The sequence below is a fragment of the Aythya fuligula genome, chromosome 2 (assembly GCF_009819795.1).
Source record: "Aythya fuligula isolate bAytFul2 chromosome 2, bAytFul2.pri, whole genome shotgun sequence".
Lineage (NCBI taxonomy): Eukaryota > Metazoa > Chordata > Aves > Anseriformes > Anatidae > Aythya > Aythya fuligula.
This window is the reverse complement of record NC_045560.1, coordinates 59,870,417-59,896,574: the sequence shown is the minus strand read 5'-3', so window position 1 is coordinate 59,896,574 and position 26,158 is coordinate 59,870,417. Positions and strand designations below refer to the sequence as shown.

At 37.7% G+C, this 26,158-nt stretch overlaps 1 protein-coding gene across 1 annotated transcript in view; it reads left to right on the top strand.

Moving 5' to 3' along the window:
• Positions 1-26,158, top strand: part of POU6F2 (POU class 6 homeobox 2) — a 312,953-nt gene that overhangs the window by 208,308 nt on the left and 78,487 nt on the right. The window contains 1 exon segment of the mRNA XM_032182165.1: positions 10,805-11,130. Coding sequence (XP_032038056.1) covers positions 10,805-11,130 — 326 coding nt within the window.

Below are 26,158 nucleotides of genomic sequence, written 5' to 3'. Positions count from 1 at the left end.
TTAAAAGTTAACCTTTTGCATTGCTTTATGAGAAGGTTATATATAACAGACAAATTTAAGAGAAAATATTTGTTCTATGAAAAAATCACACAATCTTGTTATGTCACTGCCAGTATGTTTCTATAGGATGAATAAAAAAGACTTACTAGGTTGCATCCTAGGTTAAATTATCCCTATTTTTACAGCAAGTTCTGTGGGATTCTGTTATCATTCTCAAAATGATAACTTCAACAGCTAGTGTATTTAATGTTTATGACAGTCTTAGTGCATTAGTAACCACTAATTTTTATGTGCATTAACACATTGTTTAATTTGTTTAAAAGAGTGAGGAACTCAGAGATGACAAACAATGAGAAGAATGCTATGTAGCATCATTCAGGTTTGATATAGCTAAACATATATAGCTGATGATACCTAAATCCTTACTTAAAATTATATTCCATTACCCTGAATATTAAAGCTAAGGCAGTAATGCCTTAAGGAAGGCAAAGACTAGCTTCCTGTGAGTTTTTTTGAGAATTACTGATTTGCCACCAACTTCCACTTTTCTTCCATTATGTGGTCTGGAAAAGTGAGTATTTCCATTGATGAGGCAACTAGGGTACTACTTTGTGCATCAAAAAGGCAGCACAATAGAGTTCTGACTGAATATGTGTATACAAATAGTGAATGATTTTTAAGTAGATTTTTGGACAGTTGTCAAAAATTCTTTGGATTGTGTTCCCTTTCTATAGAGTTGCCTGCTCCAGGTAAATAATGCATTCAAGTGGAAGTTACTTTATTAATTGGTGCGTATCTTTTGAATTAAAAACAATTAATATTGAAAATGCAGTTTAACAGGTAAAGATATAGATGCAGATTATTCAAAGGCCTGATATTAACATTTCTGCGGTGTACAAAAATGTCTCAAATATCAAACAGCATCGTGACATGTTTTAGAAAGCCGCAAAGTGGACAGTGCAGTGAGCGGGCAGAGAAATGCAGCTGTTCTCTGGACTCTCCAGCCCTTCAGCTCAGCTGTGGCTGGATCTTCATCCTAATACAGAAGTGTTGGCTTCACACACAGGGAATGGGGAGCACCTATAAAGTCTTCCCCCTAATTCTCCCATCCCCATTTTCTACTGATGAGCAATTTATCCATGTGAATAACTGGGTTGTTTATTTCAACGATGAGCAGGAAATTTAGGTAGGTGGAAGCACGAGAGCACTCAGAGAGCAACTAATTCACTGTTGCTGTGAGGAGGTGATAGATGCCAAGCACAGCGGAGCTAGGATTAGCACCCAAAGCTGCAACATGTTGAGCTGATGAGCTGTAGGGGCTGGAGAGAAATCTGATATTCAGCCTCTCATTTTACTGCAAATTAAAAATGACCAGTCAGTCCACCTGTAGCACATGAACAGCAACAGAGTCCAGAACTGCTGTTTAACTTTGTTTTTAATCTCCCTGCAAGTAAAATAAACAGACTAGAAGGAGAGATATAGGCAGACTGCTTAAATTGAGCTGTAATTAGCTCAAAGCTTGCAAAAAACTTGCTACTGGTGTTGTGGTATGTTTTGAAAGGCACAGAACTAAATACAGGCATTCTTATCTATGCACAGTAAACAGTGAGAATCATGGAAGATTCTTAATGACAGCAAAATAAAGCTTCTGTGAGTCAACAGCAGGCAAGCACAGTGTACCTTGTGTAGCGGCACATACCTTCAGGAATGGCTTGTGGTGTGACAGATTACCAAATTACATTTCGCTTCCCAGCTCTCCTACAATTTCTCATGTGGAGCAAGTTGCTTAGTCTCTCTGTGCATTGATCCCTTATCTGAAAAAAGAACACCTCCATCTTCGGCTCACATATTGAGGTTACAGCACCCAGCACAGCACCTCCTCGCCAACCCAGTGACCTATGCTCAAGATCGCTTCTATACCACAACTATTAAGTAATATCTGGTGTCATTTAGAGAAAGTTTTTAACTCCATTTTTATTCTTCAATGACTGATGAAGAATACCATGCTCAACATTGTACTGTGCATGTGTCCCAGCTGATGGGGAGTGACCTTTTCTCTCTGGGAGTTGAATAGGGACTGAGAGCATTACAGTCCTTGAATGATCAAGGCCACATGATCTCTTTTGTTCTATTTACCACCTTTTCCACCCTGTTGCTACCATTTTTAATTTTCCTGAAGACAGGAGAAGTTCAAGGTTATTATGAGGATCACAGGACTGTTGTTAACAAGGTTAAAGCCTGAGTCTGCTCTAGCAGCATTGGCACAGCCCTGCAACAAGGTAGGACTGACACTTGTGTGCCTGGTTCTCACACTTGCTGTTGGTCATTTTGTTGACTGTAAAAGAAGGGACTGGTCTGGGCTGCATTTTTACCCTTTCTCCTGTTAGTGTACACACTACTCTTTTCTGAGTCATTCCTTAGCCTGTTTTCACTGCTGTTCAGCTGACTTCTCTGGTCAGTTGCAATTTGCATGCTGGGAACACAATTTGCAACTGCTTGAATATCGGCATTGTCAATATAAAACAGAATTGTCTCAGGTCTTCCGGCTTTCAGACTAGTCTGAAAGCAGAAAATGACAAGCACAGAGTAGTAGTATAGTAAGAGTGTGAGAGATGAAAGCAACCAGCCATACTAAGTCACACGATGGGCACAGTATCTCTGCTACCTCCCTTGGTTGAGGCATGGGGGAAAGTGACATTGTCCTTTGTCATTCGCAGGACACTTCCACCAGCACAGCATCAAGGTTACCCTTTTAAGACACAAACACTTTGATCCACTATTTGGTTGTATTGTATAGGAAAAAACACACACACACGCAACACATATGTACAAAACTCCCAGCACATTGCACTTAACAGTAACTTCACTTTTAGTTAAGGAAACATGGCTCACTTCAAAGACTCTTTGAAGATACTTCTAATAAATTCTGATCTTCAAAGAACCATTGCTGCAGCTATACCTGGATAAATATTTCTTTGTCAGAAAAGCCATTTGCCATAAACAATTATAGAATGCACACTTGCAGATCTATTATCAGAAAGAAAGCAAAATCACCCTATGAAGGCAACAAGCAGTTCAACAAGTTCCTCTTGAGAAGACTTTGCCCCAAACCCTCACAGAGACACATTCCCAACAGAAATGGGAGGGCACCCGGTGGTCTGGGAACTGGTCACTCCTCTGAACTGAAGGACAGAATTCTGCACAGTCTCTTCCTCAAGCTGTATGTCATTGCACTGCTTTTGCTACACGCATTGTTGCTTCAAGGAATGTCAAATACATGGCCTGCATAAGTGCCATGGAAGTTAAAGTTCCAATCTATATTAGAGCATTTGAAACAGACAAGGAGAGAAAAAAATAAACTGCAATTCCTGTTATTAAAGATCGTGTGTGCACAGAGTGCCCAGGCATTGTCAGATGTCCATTATGAGTCATGGTCATTGTTCTCTGAGTCAGCAGACCGTTGTTTCAAACTTAATTTCTTTGTGTCATTCATCTGTTCCCTGTCACATCCCTTCGGCTGTGAAATCTTATATTGGGCTCTGTTGGCCTTTAGATGATCATTTTTCCCTCTGTCAATTAGTGTCTTTCAAAGGAGTCCTGCAGACTTTTCCCAAGAAATGGGATGTTCTCTTTCATCCTGGTCCATAGGAACATTCTTTTGAGTTCAATATGGTCTGGAAATCCCATCTGTAGGAACATACCATGCCATTCCATTTGATTTTCCATGTGTACACTATTCTGTTCTTAGACAGGATCTGGGACCAGTCCTGCTCTCTGTAAGTAGAAAACTTCTTTTATCTGGAATAAGGACTTGATGTTCAGACTCCTACTTCCTGTTGCCTAAGAGTCATGTTTTCAAACACACACACAAAACACAAACAAAAAACAAACACAAAGACAAACAAACACAAAACTACCACCACCAACAACAACAAAGTTTCACCTTTAAAATTAGGAGTTTACCTGATACAGGTATGGCTTGCTTGACACACAGCCTTTGGCATTCAAACACTTGCATTACCTTCAGACTATGTCATGGTGCATTTTTAATTGCCTGTTTTTACATGAAGGTCCCAAGATGATTTCCTGATTGATCCCCTGTGTCTTGATGACTCCAGTTAATGTTTCAGCCATCTGTATAATATGGGGCCTAAGGTTCCATTTGAGCTGAGGAAGCAAATGGCTTATTAAAGTCTAATTTCTACAGCTTGTTCTTGCCTTTGGGCATTTTAAATAGGTTAATGCAATTTTTACAATACACTCACAGAACTTTACTCACAGAGTGTTGTCATAAACTAGAGGAAAATAGCCCCTAGATTATCTGAAAATGGGAAGTATTCCAAATATTCTTGTCCTGATATTTAGTCAAGCTCTCTACCTAGAAGAATTTTTTTTTCTTTTTTTTTTTTTTTTCTTTTTCTTTTTTTTTCAGATTTTAGTGGATTATTGCACATTTTAAAGTTTGGTAAGGAAAAAATGTCAGATTTATTTAATGCAGTGGATCATTTTTCAGAGAAGTTCCAGTATTCATCAAAATGTGGAGACACTACAAGCACCTGATAAATTATGATGGTTTTCTTCTTAATACTTCCTTTTTATTGCCTATATTCTTTAAAGTAAATTTAGTGCTTATGAAGGATGCTGGATATGACAACAGTAGAAAGTGAAGCCCTCTGTTTACCTGCAGAAATGGTACAAAAGAGCATTGGCAATGCAAGTTTCTTCCCATAACTCCATCTGTGTTCTGCAGCTGTAACCTTGAGGAAGAAGAAGATGACTTGGTCTCCTTACTCTTTCTATCCTTAGCCTCTCTGCTGAAAGTGCAAGTAAAGGTGTCAATTGATGCCATCCAAGGTCGTAGTCTTTATGATCTTCTTAATAGGTATTGGGATACCATCAATTTATTACCTTGACTGTGTGGCAGCCTGCCTCCAGTGCAGGCTCTCTGTGGGTATCTGTGTGAGAATACATCTTCTATACATCTAATACATCTTCTATAAGGTAGAAAACATTCAAAAGCACCATTAAAGTGGAATGATTTTTGTTCCCTGTATTGACCTAGACTAGATTTGAACCAGTGATTTAGAAACAATATGCTCTGTATCCCATTACTAATCTCTTCAGCCACGAGTCCAACCCTTCTTTTTTTTTTTCCACAAAGAGGATGCTAACATGTTTACAGCAATTCACATTTTGCTCTCAAAAAGGATATTCAAGCATATGCAAAGAATGCATTGGGTATTTGGCTAACCTACCCCTCATTACCCAGGAGGGAGAGAGCGTAAACACAGACTCGCATTAGACTGTTCAGTGTGTGCATTCAATCTTTAGAAATTTGTTTCAAATAAAAGAAAGGCATATACCTCATTAGAAGAGAAACAACAGGGTGAAAAAGAAAAGCAGGCCATGTTAGTTCAAACGCAAGTTAGTTACACTTCTCAGTTTGAGTAAATTCGTTCTCCATTACTGGGGAAGTGGAAAAAGGCATTAGGCCCTTGAAATGGCAAGAGCCAAGTTCTGTGCTCAGCCAAATAGGAGAAGTTTTAATGTATGATTTTCTCCTTTTTAGTCCATTATACATTGTATCAAGGCACTGAAGAACATCTATGCAATTATGTAAATGGGAGGATAGAGGATAGAGAAACACAAGCATTTGTAGGCTAAAATTGCTTCATATTCCTCCTATCCTTTCTTCCTCTTTACACATAAACAAACACACACAAAACGTTAATAAATCAGACATTACGTGAAGCTTATCCACAAGAGCAGATTCTAGATACAAATTGAATCCCTGGGCATTAATTTGATCTTCTGCCAAGCATTGTCGAGGTCTTTAGAATCTGAATTTATATTGTGAAGGAGGTGTGAAAAAAGAGATATGATTTTTACATTGTTTTCATTGTATAAACATTTGTGGGCTTACTTACATTCCTTGCTTTTTGGCAAAGTGTGATTAAACTTTAAAATGTATTTTTTATTTAAAATATAACCAGAGCCATTCCCATTCTTATGCAATAATGTATTAGCCAGAGGCAACATGCAGTTGATACTACTTTCACTGAATATAGCCAGGATTGGGACTTGAAGGCAGAGCTTTTTCATTTTTCCTGCTAAGCAAATGATTCAGTCATTCTCTCTGTCATGGATCAGAAAGCTTCACAAAGTGACACTGCTGCTTACTGTATGGTTGCATCAGAGGTGCATTTTTCCAATTGCACCACTCTACTTGACAGAAGGGCATTTTAGTTTCATTTCAGTTGCCTGTGTAGGTCTTACAAACAGAAAACAGAAGGTATAAGTAAAACACAAAGACATATTTTGTGTAAATGTTTCAAATGCATAGCAGCATTCTGCCTATGGCACTCCCAAAAGGTACTCAGGAAGGAGTGTGTTCTTTAGACCATAACGTTCTCTAAGCCCCTAAAGTAGTTCAAGGTCTGTGACAAGTGTAGAAGTAGGTGACCTGGGAGATGAGAAAGTTTGGCTTTGCTACCTCTTGACCATCCATTTGCACCACTTAGCTCGGTATCACTTATTGTAATGTAAATGCTTTGATACCATGGCTAAGCATAATCTGCTTAAAGTAAGATCATACAGCATGGGGTGAGCCCTTAGGAAAATCTGCCATGGCACTGCAACAACCAAGAAATTGCAGTTAAAACTTAAGTTTGGAAACCCCCTATGGCTTTGTTTTCTCATAGGAAGAAGTTTCTCTTAGCAACGTCTTGGATATCTGGTATATACTTAACATGTCTTTTTGTTAATGAAAGTTAAAATATCACACAGCTTTTGTGAATTGTCATCACAGGTTTTTTTTGTACTTCATATGCATTTTTAGTTAATACTCTTGCTTTTAATGTAATGTACTTCATGTTGTCTTTTTTAACCATAGAAAGTACTTTTTGCATTTTTTTTTTATTCTTGAGTGAAATTCTGAGAGAAAGTAGGCACTTCTCACTTAAACATGTCAAAGTTTTACCCAGCTGTTAGCCAGTAAGTCATAAAAAGATTTCTGCGAGGTAGGTAGGCAGTGCATGTTATCTTTTATACATGCAGACATAGCACTGTTGTACCACCTGAAATTCCATCAGACTCCAAGCTCTGCAGAAAGTGACAAATGCTAGACAGGTATACGATTTATAATGGATGAGGTATGCAAGCAAGCTCTGGGAGTTGGATTGGATTTGATTACAAACAATAATATGACACAACCCCTGCTGTGGATAGTACATACATTGTGAGAGGCAGTGCAATCAGGCAGCATGAACACTGGACTGCAGGCAGGATCCAGAGCCCTAAATCTACCCTTGCAGTACACTTACTGTATGGCTTTGTGAAAGCCTTATCTGATCTAACAGTCCTTCTTCCATTTTCCTATTTGTTTGTTTAGCAACAGCATGTTAAATAATCATGCCTCACTAAGCCACTTCAATGCAATTTATAGTTCAGCATGATACTAGGCTTCAAAAAGGATTTTTAAAGGAATTGTATGAAATGACAAGAATTTATTTGAATAATTTTATGCAGTTACTGGCAATGGACTTGGAAACCTCCCTGAAGTAACTTTTCTCCATCAAGAAAATTTTCCCTAAGGGACCCCCTCCCACCCTAGCACAAATGAGTGTGCTTCCAATACAAAAGTATGTGGTAGAGATATTGATATTCCTGCATTGGCCAACATTCAAGTATTCAGCAGCACCGAATCCAAAGCTTTTCTGCTCCTAGATTTAGAATGAAAAAATTCTCCATATGGAGTCATCATCTGAGAGTGCCGGGCAGACCCACATACTTTAAAACCCTGACATTTTAAAAGTCAACTTCTGACCCTCTCCATTCATTGGACAAGTCAACATGGGTGAGTGATTGCACCTGCTCACATTGTCAATGCACAAAAGCATTCTGGCAATGGCCATTTGACAGTAGGATGTAGCAGCTCAGTAAGACCTGAACCTGCAAAGTTTTAGGCTAAAAAATAATGTTGATTTTTTTTGTTTGTTTTGTTTTGTTTTTGTTTATTTGTTTGTTTTTTCTCATTTTGTTCACTCTGGATTCTATTCCTAGTTATAGAGATTGGCAGAAGAAAAAATGCGCAGATCAAAATGTCCATTAAACAGAGTATTGGCCTTGTGGAGAATGGCAATTTAATAAAGATTTCATTTTTAAGACAGTAGTTCAACAGTTGACCAAAGTATGACTCGTTAATGAAACCAAGGCCTACTGTTAGGATAACTATTCTGTCAAACAAATCCCAACACTTCACAACAATATTGTTCTTTCTTAAAAAGATTCATACATTTATTAAAACTGCATTTCACTAAGTGTTTTTTCCTATATCAGACAAACAGACCATTATTATTTCTGTGTATTTGTATCCATGCTTTAGACGCTGCAACTTTTTCACCTGCAAGGCTACTAATATATGCATTTAACAATATTTCAATGGAAGCATCCTGAAATAAATTTTATGCTATGTGGGGAACACTGATACTTCTATTTATTAAATACTAGTTTTCTGATTCCTTTGATCTATATGCAAAGACATGAAAGAATAAACTTATTACAATGTATTGTAACCACCTCTTCATTTGTTTTAGTTTGTCAAGAATCTTCATTTCTTCTACATTTTGGGCTTCCTTACAATTCTGCTTATGCCTTCCTCACATGCCACCATTTTAAGAAGGCAGTGATGATTTTACCTTTAGCCATATATGTCAAAAGATATTTTTGTATACCATAAATTTATAAGATCATTCTATATTAAAATCTATGGAATCAGTAGGGACATGTTGTATTTGAATTCTTGGTTCCAGTTATCAATGGTTTGTCCAGACTGGTAGACTATCACAGGTGAGGAAATGGCCTGCACAAGGTAAAGAGCTGGTCCAGATTAGGTTCTTCCTTATGGTAATTGAAAAGGTCTTTCCACGTCTGTATGCATACCTACAGATGGAATTGATGAATAGCATTCTTTGTCATCTAAGGTGCTTCATGGTGTTATTAATATTTGTCTGTCCAGTTACTTTCTTGTATACACACCTTTTCCATTCTTTGTTCTCAGTGCCTCAGATTGTATTTTCTCTTGCTACCGTCTTGACTTTGGGGCATTTAGGTTCTGATGGTGGAACTGATGGAAGTGTACGCTTACTTCTCCAGGCTAATTTCTTTTGCATGGGATACCATGTGAGTTTTTAATCTGATGGTCACTCTGTTTTATGTTGAAATGCCAAGCTGCCACAAGCGATTTTACTAATAGAAATATATTGGTGTTACCATTCCTCCTTCTTTACTTTATTTAGGTTCTTTGTTGAAGTCACACATGACAATAATTCTTAAAAAGATGTATTTCTAGTTTGATTTCTTCCTTTGGTGAAAGAAAATTTACATTAGCTGTGAATATAGGAATGAGTGACCAACAGCTCTTCCTGCCAATCCTTTTATTCTTCCTTTGTACAGCCTTTTCTGGCTTACCCATTCTGCCTGTTCTTTCCCCTTTTTGTTGTCTTTTTTCTTATTCCAGTTTATGGCTCATTGATTTCATAAGTCATAGCAAGACCTCAGGTTCATCCCCGGGGCATAGACATCTGGAAAGCTGAAACAGGGATGTCAGCACAAAAAGAAAGTGGGGATAACTTGACTTTATCTGCCAATCTACAAATAGAGTGGTGAACAATGGTTTTGGCAGTGAAATCTGAGTCTTATTTTAGAAGTAACAAATTTGATTCATGCCCAGTTTACTGTGACTTCTGATGATGGAAATTAGAATATGGAATGTTGTTGGAAACACAGTACAGAGGGCAAAGTAGTGCATTGACTTTATAAGCTGTTTCTCTTGGGATCCAATAGCCATCTAACACAACCCCGAAAATATCAATTAAAGTGAGTAAGGCCAGAAACCGGAATGACTTATTTAAGGGGCAACCCCAGGAAGCATCAGGTTCCTGTGATGTTCTGGCTGCTGTTCCTTAGTGACATCCCTGTGGCAAACTTCTTGCCTTCCTGAGTTTAATCGATGCCTTAGTCAATTTGGGAGATAAAGTTTGCACCTTTGTGCCAGCAGATTGATGCAAGCCACCGGTTTCTAAGCTCACATTTGGAGCATATAGTAGCACAGCACGACATACTTTTGCTATCAGGAGTAAGGAAGCAGTACAAGTGCACAGAATACCTACCCTATTTCACAAGGGGAACTTTATAGCTTTTAGATGTGAATGATAAGGAGCAGCTCTAATTTCAGAGACATGCATTTTTTGGGTATTTTTTCTACCTATGCATTTCACCAAAAAAAAAAAAAAAAAAAAAAAAAAAAGATTGTTGAACATTTCATTCCTTAACACCTGCTGTATATAGATGTGACAAAGCTCTTTTCAGAGCATCCTTTATTTAAAACTATGGTTTTATCCTGCTCTATATAACAGCACCAGTTCATGTTATGAGTTCTTGCTATGATGCATACAGTGACATCCCCGGCCTCTTCTTCAGGCAAGGAAAATTCCCGTTGGCTTCACTAGTAAGCTTGTCTGAGCAAAGACTGCCACTCAGCTCTGATGCCTGTCCAGTGGGCAGAGCTTTAGCCCTTCAGAAGGTTTGGTCTTACTGCCTCCAGTGAAGTCCATCCCTTATTCCAGAACCAAAGGCTGGGAACATGTTCACTATATGCTGCCACAACCTGTAGTCTGAGGGCAGCTGACCTCAGTGGTCCATGTGCCCCACAATATAAGAGAACCATAATTCAGTTCAGGATATCTTTAAAACAGTAGGTATTGCTGAAACCTACATAACTCCCTTCCCTCTCTTCAATTCGCAGCTACCTCATCCCTGAACTCCCAGCTTCAACAGCTTCAGCATCTTCAGCAGCTCCAGCATCAACAGCAACAACAGCAGCAGCAAGGGCAGCAGCAGCAGCAAAGCCAGCAGCAGCAGCAAACTCAGCAGGCACAGACTCCACAGCCACCACAGCAGACCCAGCAGCCACAGCCACAGCCATCAGCACCACCACAGCAGAACCAAACGCAGTCCCAGAGCCAGAGCCAACAGCCTCCAGTCCCACAGTCCTCCAGCTCCCCTCAGAAACCCAGCCAGTCACCAGGGCATGGCCTTCCATCTCCTCTTACTTCACCAAATCCATTGCAGGTAAGGCACTATGTACAAATCTCTAATGATTTAATAACAGAAAGTGCATACTGCTACTGCAAGGGGAAATCAAATGACTGTTACACCTTCTGACCATACAAGCTGAGAAATTCCACCTCATAGTAGTTAATCCTTACAGGCAAGCTGCTTAAAACAAGCCAAAAGGCCTGATAAGTCAGAAAAGCATAACAAATGATGGTCCTAGCTTGTTTCTTTCTGAATAATAATCATCTTTTGCTCTTAAAGCCCATATTGTAAAATCCATATAAAACTATCTATTTTTTTCAACGGATTCAGCATGCAACCTTCACAAATGGTATTTTCCCAGTAGTGAGCCTTTATGATAACTTATGAGGGCAGCAAAGTTAGCTACTCATCAGCAGATGATCTGACCGCCTGTAAAAGAAATAGAGCTTTGGCTAGTATGCGTGTGCACAGGATGGATGGGTTACCCTTCCATTTGAAACCACAGCCCAAAAATTTGTCCTGTTAAGGATCAAATACTTCTATTAAGAAGTGTGGTATAGGCTCCAACGTTCAGAATGCCAAAGAATCAGTCCTTGGTGCTTGCTCCACCAATATAGATGTTTTCTAACAGACCACATCAACAGCTATGGCACCCATGTTGATGCTAGACTCTTCCCATCTTGGAATTCCTGGGAAGAAATAAGATATCTCTAATACAATGATCCTATTTTTTTACACTTGTGTGTTCTTACATAGTATGTCTCGCGTAGTATTCATGTCCTGCAAGAGCAGCTTTGCCTATACCAGCAAGGGTGGTTCTGAATAAACACCAGGGTAATCTGTGAAGTGAATACTCTCTCAAGATGGGCAGTGGAACTGCATTTAGAAACCAGCTAGAAATGTTGACAAAAAGCAAGTGTGTGTTCACTTTATTCTCTAAATTTTGAGACCCCATTTTAAAGGTTTTATCCACTCTCATGGCTTCAGCCATTTGCTTCAGAAATTAAACTGCATTAGCTTAATAATTAAAAAATCCTTTTTTGATGCAATTAAGAGAATTGGTTTACAAGAAGCTGTGTTTGCCATATGACCAGTTAAACCTGCATTAACCTGAGGAGTTGCAACTAAATTGCATCAGATCTGATTTTTTAATGGTTTAGATAATAGACTTAAAAGTCCACAAGAAATGTGTCCTTGTTTCCTTAGCTTTTTCTTACAGTTGTGTAGAAAGTTTCTAGAGCTTCTGCTGTGCATTGTCTTAGACTACTTTTCCACCCCTTAATGCCCAGTCTGTCATGCTAGTGAGTGCTTCGGGACCCATTAGTATGCAAATTATTGACATAAAGAGACAGGAATAGTTCCAGAGGAGCTTCTGTTACATGTTATTGTTTCAGTACAGCATTAGTGTATGTACACTAAGCATACAGTCTATATGTTGCTAAAACTGCCTGCAAAATGTTTTTACTTTTAAAATTGTTGTGCATTCAGTTTTCTAAGCAGAGCAAATGCACACATAAATTAACATTAGAGTATGAAGGAAAGAGGATGATGTTAGATAACATACCTCAAGAGGGTTGTACTAACACTGAATCTAAATCATAGCTCTCATATACCCTCCAATCCCAATCTAAATCTCCTCTGATTTCGAGTACTTTCAGTCTCATGTGTGACCTACAGGTACCGGCCAAGCAGTTTCTACTGTTAGCTTTGTGGAGTCACGTCTCACTCCAGGAAGTACAGTAAAAGCATGTAAAACGAACAATTCCTTGCATAGCAGGTGCCAATGTCAATGTGTTTATGGAGACACCTTGGCACAGCACTCCCTTTAGCATTCATATCTTTATAACTACCCTTATGAGGGCAGTCTGAATAAGGCAGGCCAGACAGTAGTGGAAGATGGGATTCAAGTACTCTGACGTCATTTTAGTTCAAATACTATCTCCCATACCTTTTAGGAACTGGGATTAGAACTAATGAAAAATACCAAAGTGAGAGGTCTGGCACTCCCACTGGTCTGAGTTTGGCCAGTACTGCTAAGCCAGCTGCATGACCAGGGCACTTTCAGAACAACAGCCAAGGAATTATAACTCATTAGCTGTCAGCTCTGCCTCAGCATTAAAGAGTTAGTAATAAACTGAGGAGTGGGAATTTTTTACATTCTTACCTCTCAAAGATCATCACCATCTAAGTAGCCACGAATACCCAACGGTATACCCACAGATACAAACGTGCTATGTGCTGACATCCAGAAGAGAAGCCTAGATTCAGCACAATGCTTCAGGACTAGCCTTAATTATGCATGTATGGCCATTGATTTGGCCTTTTAGCCATTTCTACAGCAAGTGTAATGCTTCTCAGGTTTACCTAAGATACTGCATTTAATAGGACTTAAGAACTTGAAACATCCTCTGTCATATAACTGAAAATAGTTAAACTGTAATATGCAAATAGTTTAATATGCAAACAAATGATAGTCAGAAATATCTCCAGAGGAGCTGCTGTTGTACTTTATATATGGTTGAAGGACATGGTCATGTATTTTCTAAAGCAGAGCAACGCTAAACTCACCTCCATGAAGTTTGACTTTCCATTCTAAATCCTGCAGAGAAAAGCTGCTTTAACTCCATATGTTTAGCTTCAGGACTGGATCTGAAATTGTTTTCTACCATACAAGCATAAACAAAATAAAAAAGGAGAGAGTCCACATTTGGCAACAGTTTCTATGTCCAGTCCATAATAGCTGCTTAGAATGTGCTTTTCTTGTTTAAATGTCTGATGTTTTAACTTAAAAATCAACCTAGAACTAAATTCAGAGATACTGTGGCCTCAAAGGTAATGATCTTTATGAACTAGAATGAAATGGGTTTTGTTTGCAGAATATTAAGGGAATAAAGATCAACTAAGTTAAAGTTTGACAGCTTAAATTTCATTTCTGAATTCTTGATTTTTTCATGTGGGCTTTATCCTTTTACATTATTCAGGATATGTCTGAAAGATATTAGTTTAGAACAATGCAACCTCAAAAAATTGTCATGGAAAGTCAGTAATTCAGGAGGATGATTGTGTTTGTTTCAAAAAACTCTGAAGGATAACAGCAATTACATCTCAAAATGTACAGATGCTGTTATGTCCTTCAGAAAGAAAATTAAATGAAAGTGACTTGCTTAGGTGTACCTGAGCAAGGTACTTTTGCTAGATGATCAGAAATTAATAATGCTGATGCACTGTACACCAGCTGAAACTCTCAGAACGATTCTTGTCAGATTGTTCTGCAATACTCTGCTCCAATTTTGTCAATATTTTTCACTCATTTCAGTGGGTTAGATTGTAGTTAAAAAACATATTATTTTTTTTAGGAAGGCTTTTAATGATGGCATACAAAGATGAAAAACCTTACTTTAAGTTCCAGGGACTGGATTCTTGTGATAACATTAGGGATGATGCTCCAAATTTATACTGGTAAAGGGAAAACACTGTAGAACCAGGTTCATCACTGGTTTGCAAAAGACACCAAAGAGAGGAGAATTTTCCAAAGCAGAAATGCATTTCAGCAGGTTCTGGGTCAGGTAGATGATGGAAGACCCTCTTCCCTTCATTTTAAAATGGTGAAATTCCTCATGTAGGTAGCTGTAGTCTTACTTTTACTTTCATTGTTCTAATTGATTGAAACAAAGCAATCCAGAGGTGAGAGACAACCTAGCTCATGTTGTAAACTGTGGACTATACTTCTGGGAACATATACTTTTCCAAATACGCCTCTCCTGTGCATTTTTAATATTATTACAGGGGAAATTATATAGGTTCTTGAATTGCCAGCATGTTGCAACTTCAAAGCATAGTTAGCACTCTACAGAGTTTCCATTCAATTAAATTTCTGGAGCCATAAGATCTTGATTATACACTGTATAAAATTAGATGAGCCAAGTACTAAGTAGCCAATTATTCTGCTTGACTGCCAGAATAAGGTGCTTTGTATCAGCAACATATATTTAACTGGCTCCAAATGGGAGGTTAGCTTCTAGTGCTGACACTCACTGTATGTTTTAGCAGTATGGATAAGATGAACCTACCTACAGCCATATCTACAAAAGAAGAGTCACACTTTAGGAATAGAGAAATTCCCGATGTTTTCTACTGCTCTGTTCGCGTGTGAATAGGAACAGACAAACAGGAAATCCCCCAGGGATTGCCCCACTGTAAAATTATTCTGACCATTTTCAGAACTCTTTCCTAAAGTACCTTTTTGTCATAGAAGCCTACCTACAATAACTGGAGCTGATGGAAGATGATGAGTGAGAAAAAATAATAATAAAAGGAGGGAAGAAGGGAAATGGGGGAGATGGCAACAACCGAGAAAATCTTGCAAGTAATAGCAAACTAGGATAGCAAAAACAGAACCTCCTTCAGATTAAATTTTCATACTAATCTTAAATAATGTATTTGGCACCTCAACACTTTTATAACAAAGGAGAAAAGAAAAGCAGAAAGGCTGCAATACTCAGCTGTAAATGAGGGAGAATGTGTACACAAATGCCCGAGGCTCCAACAATCAAAAAAAAAAAAAAAAAAAAAGCCCCTTCTCTTTCCCCTGAACCTCATTCACCGGTTAGCTTCTCATTAAAGAAAAATCTACTTTAAAAAATCTCAGTGTATACTGATACTTTGACAAATTTGCATATATTTAAGAAACAGAAGAAACAATGAGGTCTCTGTCTGAGGAAGAAAGCTGGGATAAGTTTGCAAGGAGTACAGTCAGAGGCCATGTATGTCTGCGTTCACATCAGAGACCTGTTGTATTTTGCAAGCTCATTGACTCCTAGGATCAAGAAAACTTGATCAAGATTATAAGATTATGACACCAGTCACCCACTGAGTTTTTTTGTTTGTTTTGTTTTGATAATATTATCTAGCTTTCCTGCTGTGCAATACTATGCAACATGGGATTGTCAGAATCTGTTCCCAAGTTACTTCTGAGTCAGTTTGGCAATTAAATATTTCATAAATGGTGAGCAAATGCAGTGGTTTGTACCCACTTTCCAAGGTTTCCCAATTTTTGGTGTCATTAGGTAGTCAAATATTGCACATCAAAAGGCAACAGGTGATACAGACTCATAAAGCACATATTTATTCAGGAAGCTTCATGCCCATGACCTGTATATAGTTAAGTCTGTTGAAGTGCTGATCCTAAGTAAGTTTCCAGGAGGTACTAGCAAGACCGAGGTCTCAGCTCTAAATAATATGTAACCTCCCTTGCAATCAGCTCAATTAAATTGAGCTTGATGAACTCTTCAGAATATTTTGTATATTTCATCCCCTGCTCCTGCAAACAGGTCCAGAAAGATTTAAACATCTTGTTCTACTGATAGTTTCAGATTTCTGAGTATTCTTCCATTTTAGTTATTTTTTGGGGTTGGTATAGGTGATTTCATGAGTGGAAGAAGCAAATACTATTCAAAAATTTCTACTTGCTAGAGAGTCATGGTCATACAGATGTCCCACCATACACATAGGCATATAACCTGTCCCAAATGCTGTTGTGATTCAGGTCTCCTCCTTTTGTTTTATGCTTTTCCTTTTGCCACTGCTCCTGCAATAGATCTTTGAACCATGCAGACGTTCCTCTATACAACTTTGAACCTTGCTTGAGAAAATAATTTGGCTTTGAGTTTTGGTGTACCCAGGACATCCTTTCCTCTTTTAACCTTTTCTGAGTGCTTCCATGATCCTTTTCATTCCTCCTGGGTCTACTACCAGTTGTCCACACCATGATGGCAACGTGGCAGTTTGTCCTAGCTGGATACTTGGCTGTCCCTGCACTGCACCTGGCTCATTGGCTCCAGTGCACAGTGCAGAAACTTGCAAGCTGGTTTCTTGACAGATCTAGCTTGTTTGAGAGCTACTGCTACTCATGTCTACCTGAAAGACGTCATTTCCACAGAAAGGCTGATTTCAGTTTTGTGTAAGACCACATTCATCCACAGGATTGAGTAGGGTTTCAAGTCTTTTCCTCAGATGTCTTCCTTCTTGTAGAAGCTCACTGCTTATTTGGGTCTTTGCTCTGTAAGACTGTTGAATACTGCAGTTAAAAAGAGCAAGGAGATGTTTAAGGGCTCTCAAAGAAACTTTATAAGCAAGTCTCTACATTCCCTGAGGAAACCTTCTCTCAGTTGGAGTGCTAGCTGCCTGGTCCATCCAAACATACTCTGCAGGTGTTGCTATTTTCAGAAGCACAAGGAGTACCAGTGTCTGATTCACATTTAAAGCAAAGGAAATTAATCTTTGAGCAAAACAACTGGCATTATTAGCACCCAAGGGGCAGAAGCTGAGGCTAATATAGGAAACCTTTTGCTAGAGAATTCTCTGATGGAGAGGAAAACAGAGCTGTTTGCCCAGCAAGCTCTGGCTTCTGAAATAGGAGCATTTAATAAACTCCCTAAAGCAACTGAAGTATTTAATAAACGGGGAAATAAATAAATAATATCCTCCCAGGAAAAATTTGGGAAAGGATCTGTATTCCCATAAGGTCTCCTGATCCCAAAGCCTCTCTAACCAGAGAGGAGGACCCTTGGGTGCCTTAGGGACAAAAAAAATAATAAAATGACACAGCCCCTCACATTCTCTTTTGAAGCCAGTAGATCAGGTTTGATAGAAGTCATTTTTCTTAATTTCTCTTTTCATTCCTATTTCCAAAAATTTACAGATAAGGAGAGAATATCTCAAAACATGGCTTTATTTTCCCTTGGTTCCTCATACCCCTCACTTCTTCGTAATATATATATGTGTGTGTGTGTGTGTGTATATATATATATACATAACTTGCAAGTAATTATAGGTTTCTAGTTCTGTGAGAAATTTCTTCTATTTGGAAGCAAGTGGACCAAGTGAACACAGAGCACCTGATGGGATTGTTGAATCTGAATGAGGAGCTATATTCAGGAAGTGGTATGGCCCTGATATGTTATATCATTCAAAGCTCCTTGTATGAGTAAGTGCTTAAAAGAAGTTGCTCAGTTTCCAGGTGCTACCTAAAAAACAAAACAAAACAAAACAAAACAAACAAACAAACAAACAACAACAACAACAAAAAACACTCTAGGCTGTGTTTTAAAGTTTAAAATTAAGCCTTTTTACAGCACTATTGCAGAGGTCTATCAGTGTCCACTTGTGGATTCTGTTGGTGCTTTTAGCACATGCAGTTTAGGGCAAGTGTTTAAAAAACATGATAAAACTTCCTCTTTTTTATTGGTAGCCAGAATGTTTTGAGAGAGTGACTAAGCACAGGCCTGGAGATTATGAAATTTGCTTAAGTGTTAATGGGTTGATTGCTGAGTTACAGCCTGCCGTCTTTACTGGAAATTGATTGACTGGTGCTGCAGGTCTTCACACTTGACGCTCGGATTTGACTCAAAAATTCTGCCAAGTCTTTTACTCTGAAATTTATCTTAATTAGATCTGAAAGACCTGCCACAGCAGAATAGTCACACCGATTAAAATGAAAAACAGGAGAAATTACTGATCAAATTAATCATAATGTCGGGTTACAGCTGTAGGTCTGATGTAATTTGCCACTCCAGTGGGTTACATCGGCCTAGGCACAGGAAAGAGAGCTGGTTTTACGCTGATCCATAACACCAGGCAGCTTCGGGCAGCCCATCAGGACGTTTATTCCATTCATTCTCTTGGCTTATTCTGACCTTAGTGCTGCAACTAGAAACAAATTAGGCAAAAGGAAAAAAAAGCATCCTTTTATCCAAGGGGTCATGCTAGAAACATGAGCTTCCCAAATCCTTCTTGTTTCATTTTTCCTCTTTCTCTACCAACCTTCTACTTTTGTTTGAAGTAACTAGCAATTAATTATGTGGAAACTGGAAAATTAAAAGGTCAGAGGTTACCACCTCAGGCACAAGCCAGCAAATGGGCATTTGTGAGTTCCTAGTGGGTTAAGATATGAGAAAATCAGGACAACTTAAGCAAACAGGTATATAACAGCACATGAGAAGGCATGTCCCAGCAGGTAGGAAATCAACAGTCAGACTTAATATCTTGTGTATGTGATGATCCTAAAATTTATTTTTCAATGATGTGCTTGTAATATACTACATTCTACTATAAAATTATTATTGTGTTTTAATTTATAAATTGCTGGTTGAATCCATATTAGGAGGAGATAGGTTGTGGGTCTTAAGGGACACCACTATAAAATTTTAATATGGAAAAGAAATCTATTGTGAGATTTCTAATATTCTTTCTACGAGCAAAGTTTGAAAGATTCTTAGGACAACCTGTCTTGTACAAGCACCACTGTATTTTTTGCTGCTGATCCAGGACAACTTCAAGAAATGAAGATATTTGCCACCAGCTGAAAAAGGAAATGAAGTAAAGGAAAGAGAACAAGACACTAGATGAGCACTGTTGACTGTGAGTCTCAGAAAGATTTTTGTCTTACCTACAAACATACCCAGTTTTTATTTTGATACTGTAGTAATTTGAACTAATCAGGAATTTTCTAAGTGGTGTTTTCCTTTCCAAGAATGATGTAATTCACTAAATTTTACTACAGCCCCCCCCTCTCCCCCCCCCCCCCCCAAAAAAAAAAAGTAATTATTTTAATTTTCTTTTGTTGAGCTAGGAAATAAGCTAGGGATAGTTTTTGTTTAAAAATACTTCAAACTGTATGTAAACAGTTTAATACATTGAGTTGGTTAAAAAATAGTGATTTTACAAAAGAAATTGAAAACTCTTTAATCCACATGATGATTCGAAATTTTCTAATATTGATCATCATTTTCAAATGTAAATTTTTGTTTGCTGAAACACTTCAATATTTCAGCTTATTGTTTTCATCAGAAACTATATCTTGTGTTAGACAATTTCCTTCAGGACAGGAGCTTGACTTATTTTTGATAGCTTAAAAATGATCAAATATCCCATGAGGACTCTAATCAGAGAACAGAGCTAGGTTATGTTTCTGGAAGAGTTTGGAAGGCAAACCAGAGTTTCCAAAAGAGAAGAACTGATGTGCAAAAAGAGCAAATTACAAATTGCTAGGATTATTGTTTTAATAAAAGAATGATGACGGTTCATTTTGGTTCTGAAACAAGCTGAGATTCATAAAATAAAGATAAAGCAGCAGTCACTGTTGCAATATCTTTGTATACCTGTTAAGAAATACTTATCTGCTAGTAAATGACATCAGGAAGGCAGTCAGACCTGGGAGGATCCTAGACTTTTAGCAAAAATAAAGATGTTATAAAGAAAAGCTTTTTAGTATGGATCTGGTGACATCACAATCTATGCTACAGAACAATAATCTGTATTAGCAGTGACCACTAAATTGATATCAGAAGATGATTCTGATGAATCTCATAAGTTTCGCTATAGTAACATTATTATCCCATTTGCAACCTTCTGGATAGCCACATCCAACTGGAGCGCTTCCCTCCCAACTCGGGCAATGCTCTCCTTATGTGGCTCCAATACTCTCCTGATGGCTCCAACTGGAAGTGGGTAGGAGGAGGTAAAGGATCGATCCTCTCTTGCCATTTCTCCAGGGGCATGGGAACACCTCACAGAGTGCCAGCTGAAACACCCATGCTGGGAACTCCGTGTTCCATGGGAGGGCAGCTGATGAGGAATAGGGCTGTACTGAGATCGAGGTCCAGGAAGAAACAACTAAAGAGAATGCAGTCTTGCTCCCAGGACTCACCTGAAAGCACGGATTCCATTAGCATACGATTCCCCAGGGACATGGCCTGATTTTTTAGGAGGAAAAGGAAAATGTTGGGAGGAGGAGAGTATAGAAAAACAGTATCTTTGTTACCCACAGTGCCTTTATTCCTACTGACCTTTTCCACTGGGAGAGATACCAAAAAACAGAAGTGCTGATATTGTGAAGGGCTGAATTTGTATCACTGATCACCATTCTGGTATAAGATGCTGTGTACATTTCCATCCTACCTCTTCAACTTTCCACTTTATATAATGAGACATAGTCCTACTACTAGGGAAGTTTGCAGGAGGTTTCATATAGCTCACAAATGAGACAGGATAGAGCTCAATATGCTATTAGGAAGGTTTCTCTTCTTCTCCCGCTTCCCCCTGCCCCCCTCTCCCCAGCCCCCCAGCTCTTAGAATTACAGTTTCCTTTTTTTTTTTTTTTTTTTTTAACTGTCTTCTGACTATGAAACACATTCCCAATGCAATCAAAATGTATGTCTGACAGAATTTTCAGTTCATGTAAAACAAATATAAAAATAAAACTTGAGAAAACCAAACCATTCTAAAAATCCTTGATGTTTTCCCCATAGGCATTCAAAGAGTATGTCTAGGGGGAAATCACTGGTACTTCAAATGTACAAGCAGGTATAGAGATAACATATGTCAGTCCTACAGACCCAAACTTGGCAGTCCATGCTCTCATGAGTGAAAACTGCAGGGAAGAAAGGAGAGGGAAGGGGAAGAGATGGAGGGAGTTCTTCACTGCCCTATACAATCTGCATATTTAGCTTTAATCTCGTTATCAAGTTATGCCTCCGCTTATTGAATTCACTTTTGAAAAACAGTTTACATCAGGAAGTACCATGCTCTCATAAGTGGGTTGTTGGAGTCAAGAATGCCAGACTGCAGTTCCAGCTGTATCACTCGCATGTCACTTAATCTTTCTGTTCTTTTGTTGATTCTCCCACTGTTGCTTGATCTGTTTATACTGCTAACTTTTACATTTTTTGGTAAAATGCAATGAGACCTTGATCTTCAAATGGGCTTCTAGGTGCTGCTGTAACACTAAAACTACAAAAGCAAGGAGTATTGAAAAGAGTAACTGTATAGCTCTAGTCACTCACTCTAATTCAGAGTAGCATTGCTGTTGATTTCAGAGGACACAGATCTGGTATCCATTTTGTTTTCAAGTATATTGAATATTTTGAAGTTTCTGTCAGCTGCTCAGTGTGCTGCCAAATACACTAATGAAAGGTTTTCCTAAAGTTAATTTTCCTACTCATAATACAATAACCAAATTTGCTTTAACACTTGAAAAAATCCATCCATACTAAAGAGAATCAGTTGCTTAATCCTAAAATTAAAGGTTATTGCATGCAAGAGAAAATAATTACATGCTCAAAGTATGGAAAAAAGAAAACTTTTTTAATATGTAGGTATTTGTATAATTAAAGACTAATCAAGCATGAAGGCTGCTGACTAAACCAGAAAATGAGATTGTTGGCAAGCAATATTGTAATGTAAATGCCATTTTTGTTTAAGTACTAAAAAGCTGGAGGAGTGATATCCTGCACAGATTAAAAGCAAACAGCATTGATAATAAATATTTATCAGATTTCAAATGCAACACGAAGATTTTTATATTTTACATGCAAAATATATTGGCATTGAAATATTCAGTCACTTTTCAAAGGTTTGTTCACATTTTCACTTTAAAATGTTGAAAAGCAAGCACTCACTAGTAACAGGAACAGCTTTATAACTCTGTCTTAACCTGTAGCAATGTCAGTAATATGTAGGCAATGGGAAAAAAATTGAGAGTTGCTAACATACTTAACAGTAAGTGTAAATCAACTTCTGGGGCTAGAGGGTCAGAATTTTAATATTTTTTTATGGCTTTACTCATTTTTTGGAAAAAAAAATCACATTAATATTTTAAAAAGAGATGAAAGTTTTTCGAATTTAAATCTGTGCCATGATACAAATGCATAGTAAAGTATTTATGGAAGGCTTATGTATTTGCAGAAATTATACCAATGTAACCATCATTTCATAGTAGAGAAATGATTTAGTTAAAGCTTTGTATCTTCTTGGAGACTGTGCTTTTAAGTTGGTGCAAAAACATTGCCCTGGCTAAATGTGCTCATGGTATACTTTTGTATTATGTCTTATTAGCCTAATTCTTGTTCAGAAATTGATATATTTGTCTACAAGAGTTCTGGAGAATGAGAAAATGTTAGAAATGACGTACTCAAGTGTGTCCTCATTCCCATTCATTTTCTTTCCATTAGACTATTCCCAGAGTTGGCACTACTCAGTATGCTGAGGTACAGTACAAACCATCTCTTAATCAAACCTGTTCATGGAATAGTTGAAGCTAATTTAAAGTATCCTTCAACATCCATGAAAAGAGGCTTAAACTCAGCAGTTGTGATAGTAAGGCAATAAAGACCTTTGCTTTAGTACATGCACTGTGGGCCATTGCATCCTTTGTGTTGATATGTACCCCCTGTTGTTTCCTCATACATTACTTCTCAGAATAATTTTCATCTCACTTGATTATGACTGAGATACAATAGCATGCCACTGACGGAGTTATTGGGGAAAACTGACAATAGGGATTTTTGAATGTAAGAATGCCTACAACATTATCAAATTTTTCCTAGCCTAGTGTAATTGTGTTCTATTAGCCTTTGGACAAAGGGTCTGTAGACAAGTTAAAATTAAATAATGCTGTGCAAAAGTCTAATGCTAGTCTCTTGAATAAGCACTGATCTCATTTTCAGAAGGGTTGAGACACTCCTACAGATGTAAACTGTAGAAATTACTTAGTTCTTGAAGGAACCAAAATACAAGTTTCATCCCCTGGATTTCTTGGACAAATCTTGCTCTTATCAGTAAGTTATATCACAGGAAAATGATAATTTGTGAATGCCAAAATTTAGACCAAACCAGCCATGTTTGTACAGTATTCTGTGTTTATTTAAGTTACTGAGCTCTTGAACATACACAAATTCAGGTATATCTGTCCAACATTATAACTTCATAGATTTACATAAGAACGTCATGATTAAGAAACTTCATAAAAGGAACTTTATAGCAGGTTCCTCTAAGCAATTCATATTTACATCGTTGTAATGGTACTAAGGATTATGTTGAAAATAATACAAAAAGGAAAACAGTACAAAAAGTACAAAACCTTGTGCATAGGCCAGTTAGTGGTCCATCAAGAAGCAAACTTTGAGCCAGGTCTGTCTGATAGGAGGTTTCAATACAATTGACCTTAAGTAAGCAAATAAAAGAAAAATTAAAGGCTTTTGAAGGCAACTGCACATGTGCTTTGCCCTGGGAAGTGCTGTTGCATGCTAGTCAGCATTTGAGCAGCCCAATTGGCTAAGGGAGGTGGAAAGGTAAAAGGTCTGTTGTTAGATATTGTTTTTTATTTTATTTTCAATTTTTCACATGTCTGAATGAAGCATCATAATACATTTTAGGTTGCCTGTTCAACAAAAGACCCTAATTTATTTCTTCTACAGAGATGTCTGTTCCTCCCAAAGATTACTGATCCTATCAAGCAGGTGATAATTAATTTTTTGTTTACTAACTACAGCACTGTTTAAAGTGTAACTTACACAAAGGGTTTCCCTATTTCTTCTTGATGTGAGTTTACCACAGTTTACTGAGGAAAACATACTAATATGTAAATTATTTAAAGGCTGAAACAGACACTTTTACGAGTCACTAAACTATGCTATGTCTTGGAACAAAAAGAGGGTATCCCTGGGATATTTACCAGAAGGGTCTGCAAGTCAAAGGGGAAATGGATCCAGCAGAAAAAGAGCAATTATTCACAAAATAAATAAATAAATAAAAAGGATAGCTGTTAGAAATGTCAGCATATGCATCTGATATGCTTTTTTGTGAGACCATTACTTATGAAAAAACATCATTACTGCCATTTTGCACCAGATATTGCATACCTATTTCATGGTAATCATGGCTTGCATAGCATTCATTTATGTGGAAAACCTTCAGAGAAACCTCAAAACACTCAGTGAAATGTACAAACATCTGGTTCTCTGGGTTTATCTTCTTTGACAAGCATCAACTTAAACAGAATCTTAAAATGTTTGACACTTATATACATCATTTAAGTTCATGAGTCAGTAAAGAAATGCAAGCCTCATCTTCAGTGTATACTTTTGAAAGTCTTGATCTGATTTTCTAAGTTAACAATACTCTCTATTTCAAATCATAAAAAGTGATATCACAGTCGTGGTAAAAACCTCACTTGGAAGCCTGAGGGCTAACCAGGTGCTGCTCTATCCAAAAAGAAGTTGCCTTATTTTCAGATAAGACATACCCCTCATCCGAGCAACAGATCTTGAAAACTGCTAAACTTTTTCTGGATGTGGTGCATTTATTTTTATTTTTTCCCATGGGAGAATGGGTCGAATTTTTGCCTAATCTTTTTAGTAAGCTTAAGATGTTCCATGATCTTAACAGATATTTGTATCCAAACCGGAAAACTAAAACATAAAAAAAGAGGTAGCTGACAAAGTTTTGCATGGATGAAATAAAACTGTGAAGTCAGATTTCATCCTTTTCACTTCACTATACATACATGCACCCTATGCAATTTGAGAAGTGAAGGACCAAAAACTGGAGTGTTTCACTACTACCAAAACACTTTGGGGGCTTACAGAGGGAGATAGTTTCTAAATATAACCAAAATGTCCACCACTTTTTGAAAAGTTTCTGTTCCTATGGAAATAATAATGCAATAAATTGTTCAGTCTTAAATAGATGTATATATATTTGCAAAAACAACTGTAACAAAATATTTTAAATTACATCTCTATCCTGGAAATCACCATGGGCTTCAGAAATTCTATCTGGTGTTAGAAAAGCTGAATCTGACATTGTCCAGCTGCACACTATTAAATATAATCTTCACATTAAGGTGCTGTTTTCAGATTTCCCAGGGTGTGATACAACACATCAAGGCAACAGGGTGATGATCTGAGGAAGAGGCTCCTAAAAAAGTAGAAAGATCGGTATACTTCCCTCTTCTTCTCACAGCTAACACACCAGTGTTTGCTCTGTGAAATACAGACGGCCATGCCAGTGAAATGGTCCAGAGCTAGACAAAGGATTTTTACCACAAGAAATGAGGTTTGAAATCATTAGGACTTACTCATCAAACCATCTTCATTTTTCTCCAGTTTGCTCCTTTTCAAAATGCCTAGTAAACTTATTTTAAACAGTTGACTTTGACAACACTTTTTTTTCCTTTTTCCTTTTTTCCTTTTTTTTTCTTTTTTCTTTTTTTCCTTTCTTCTTT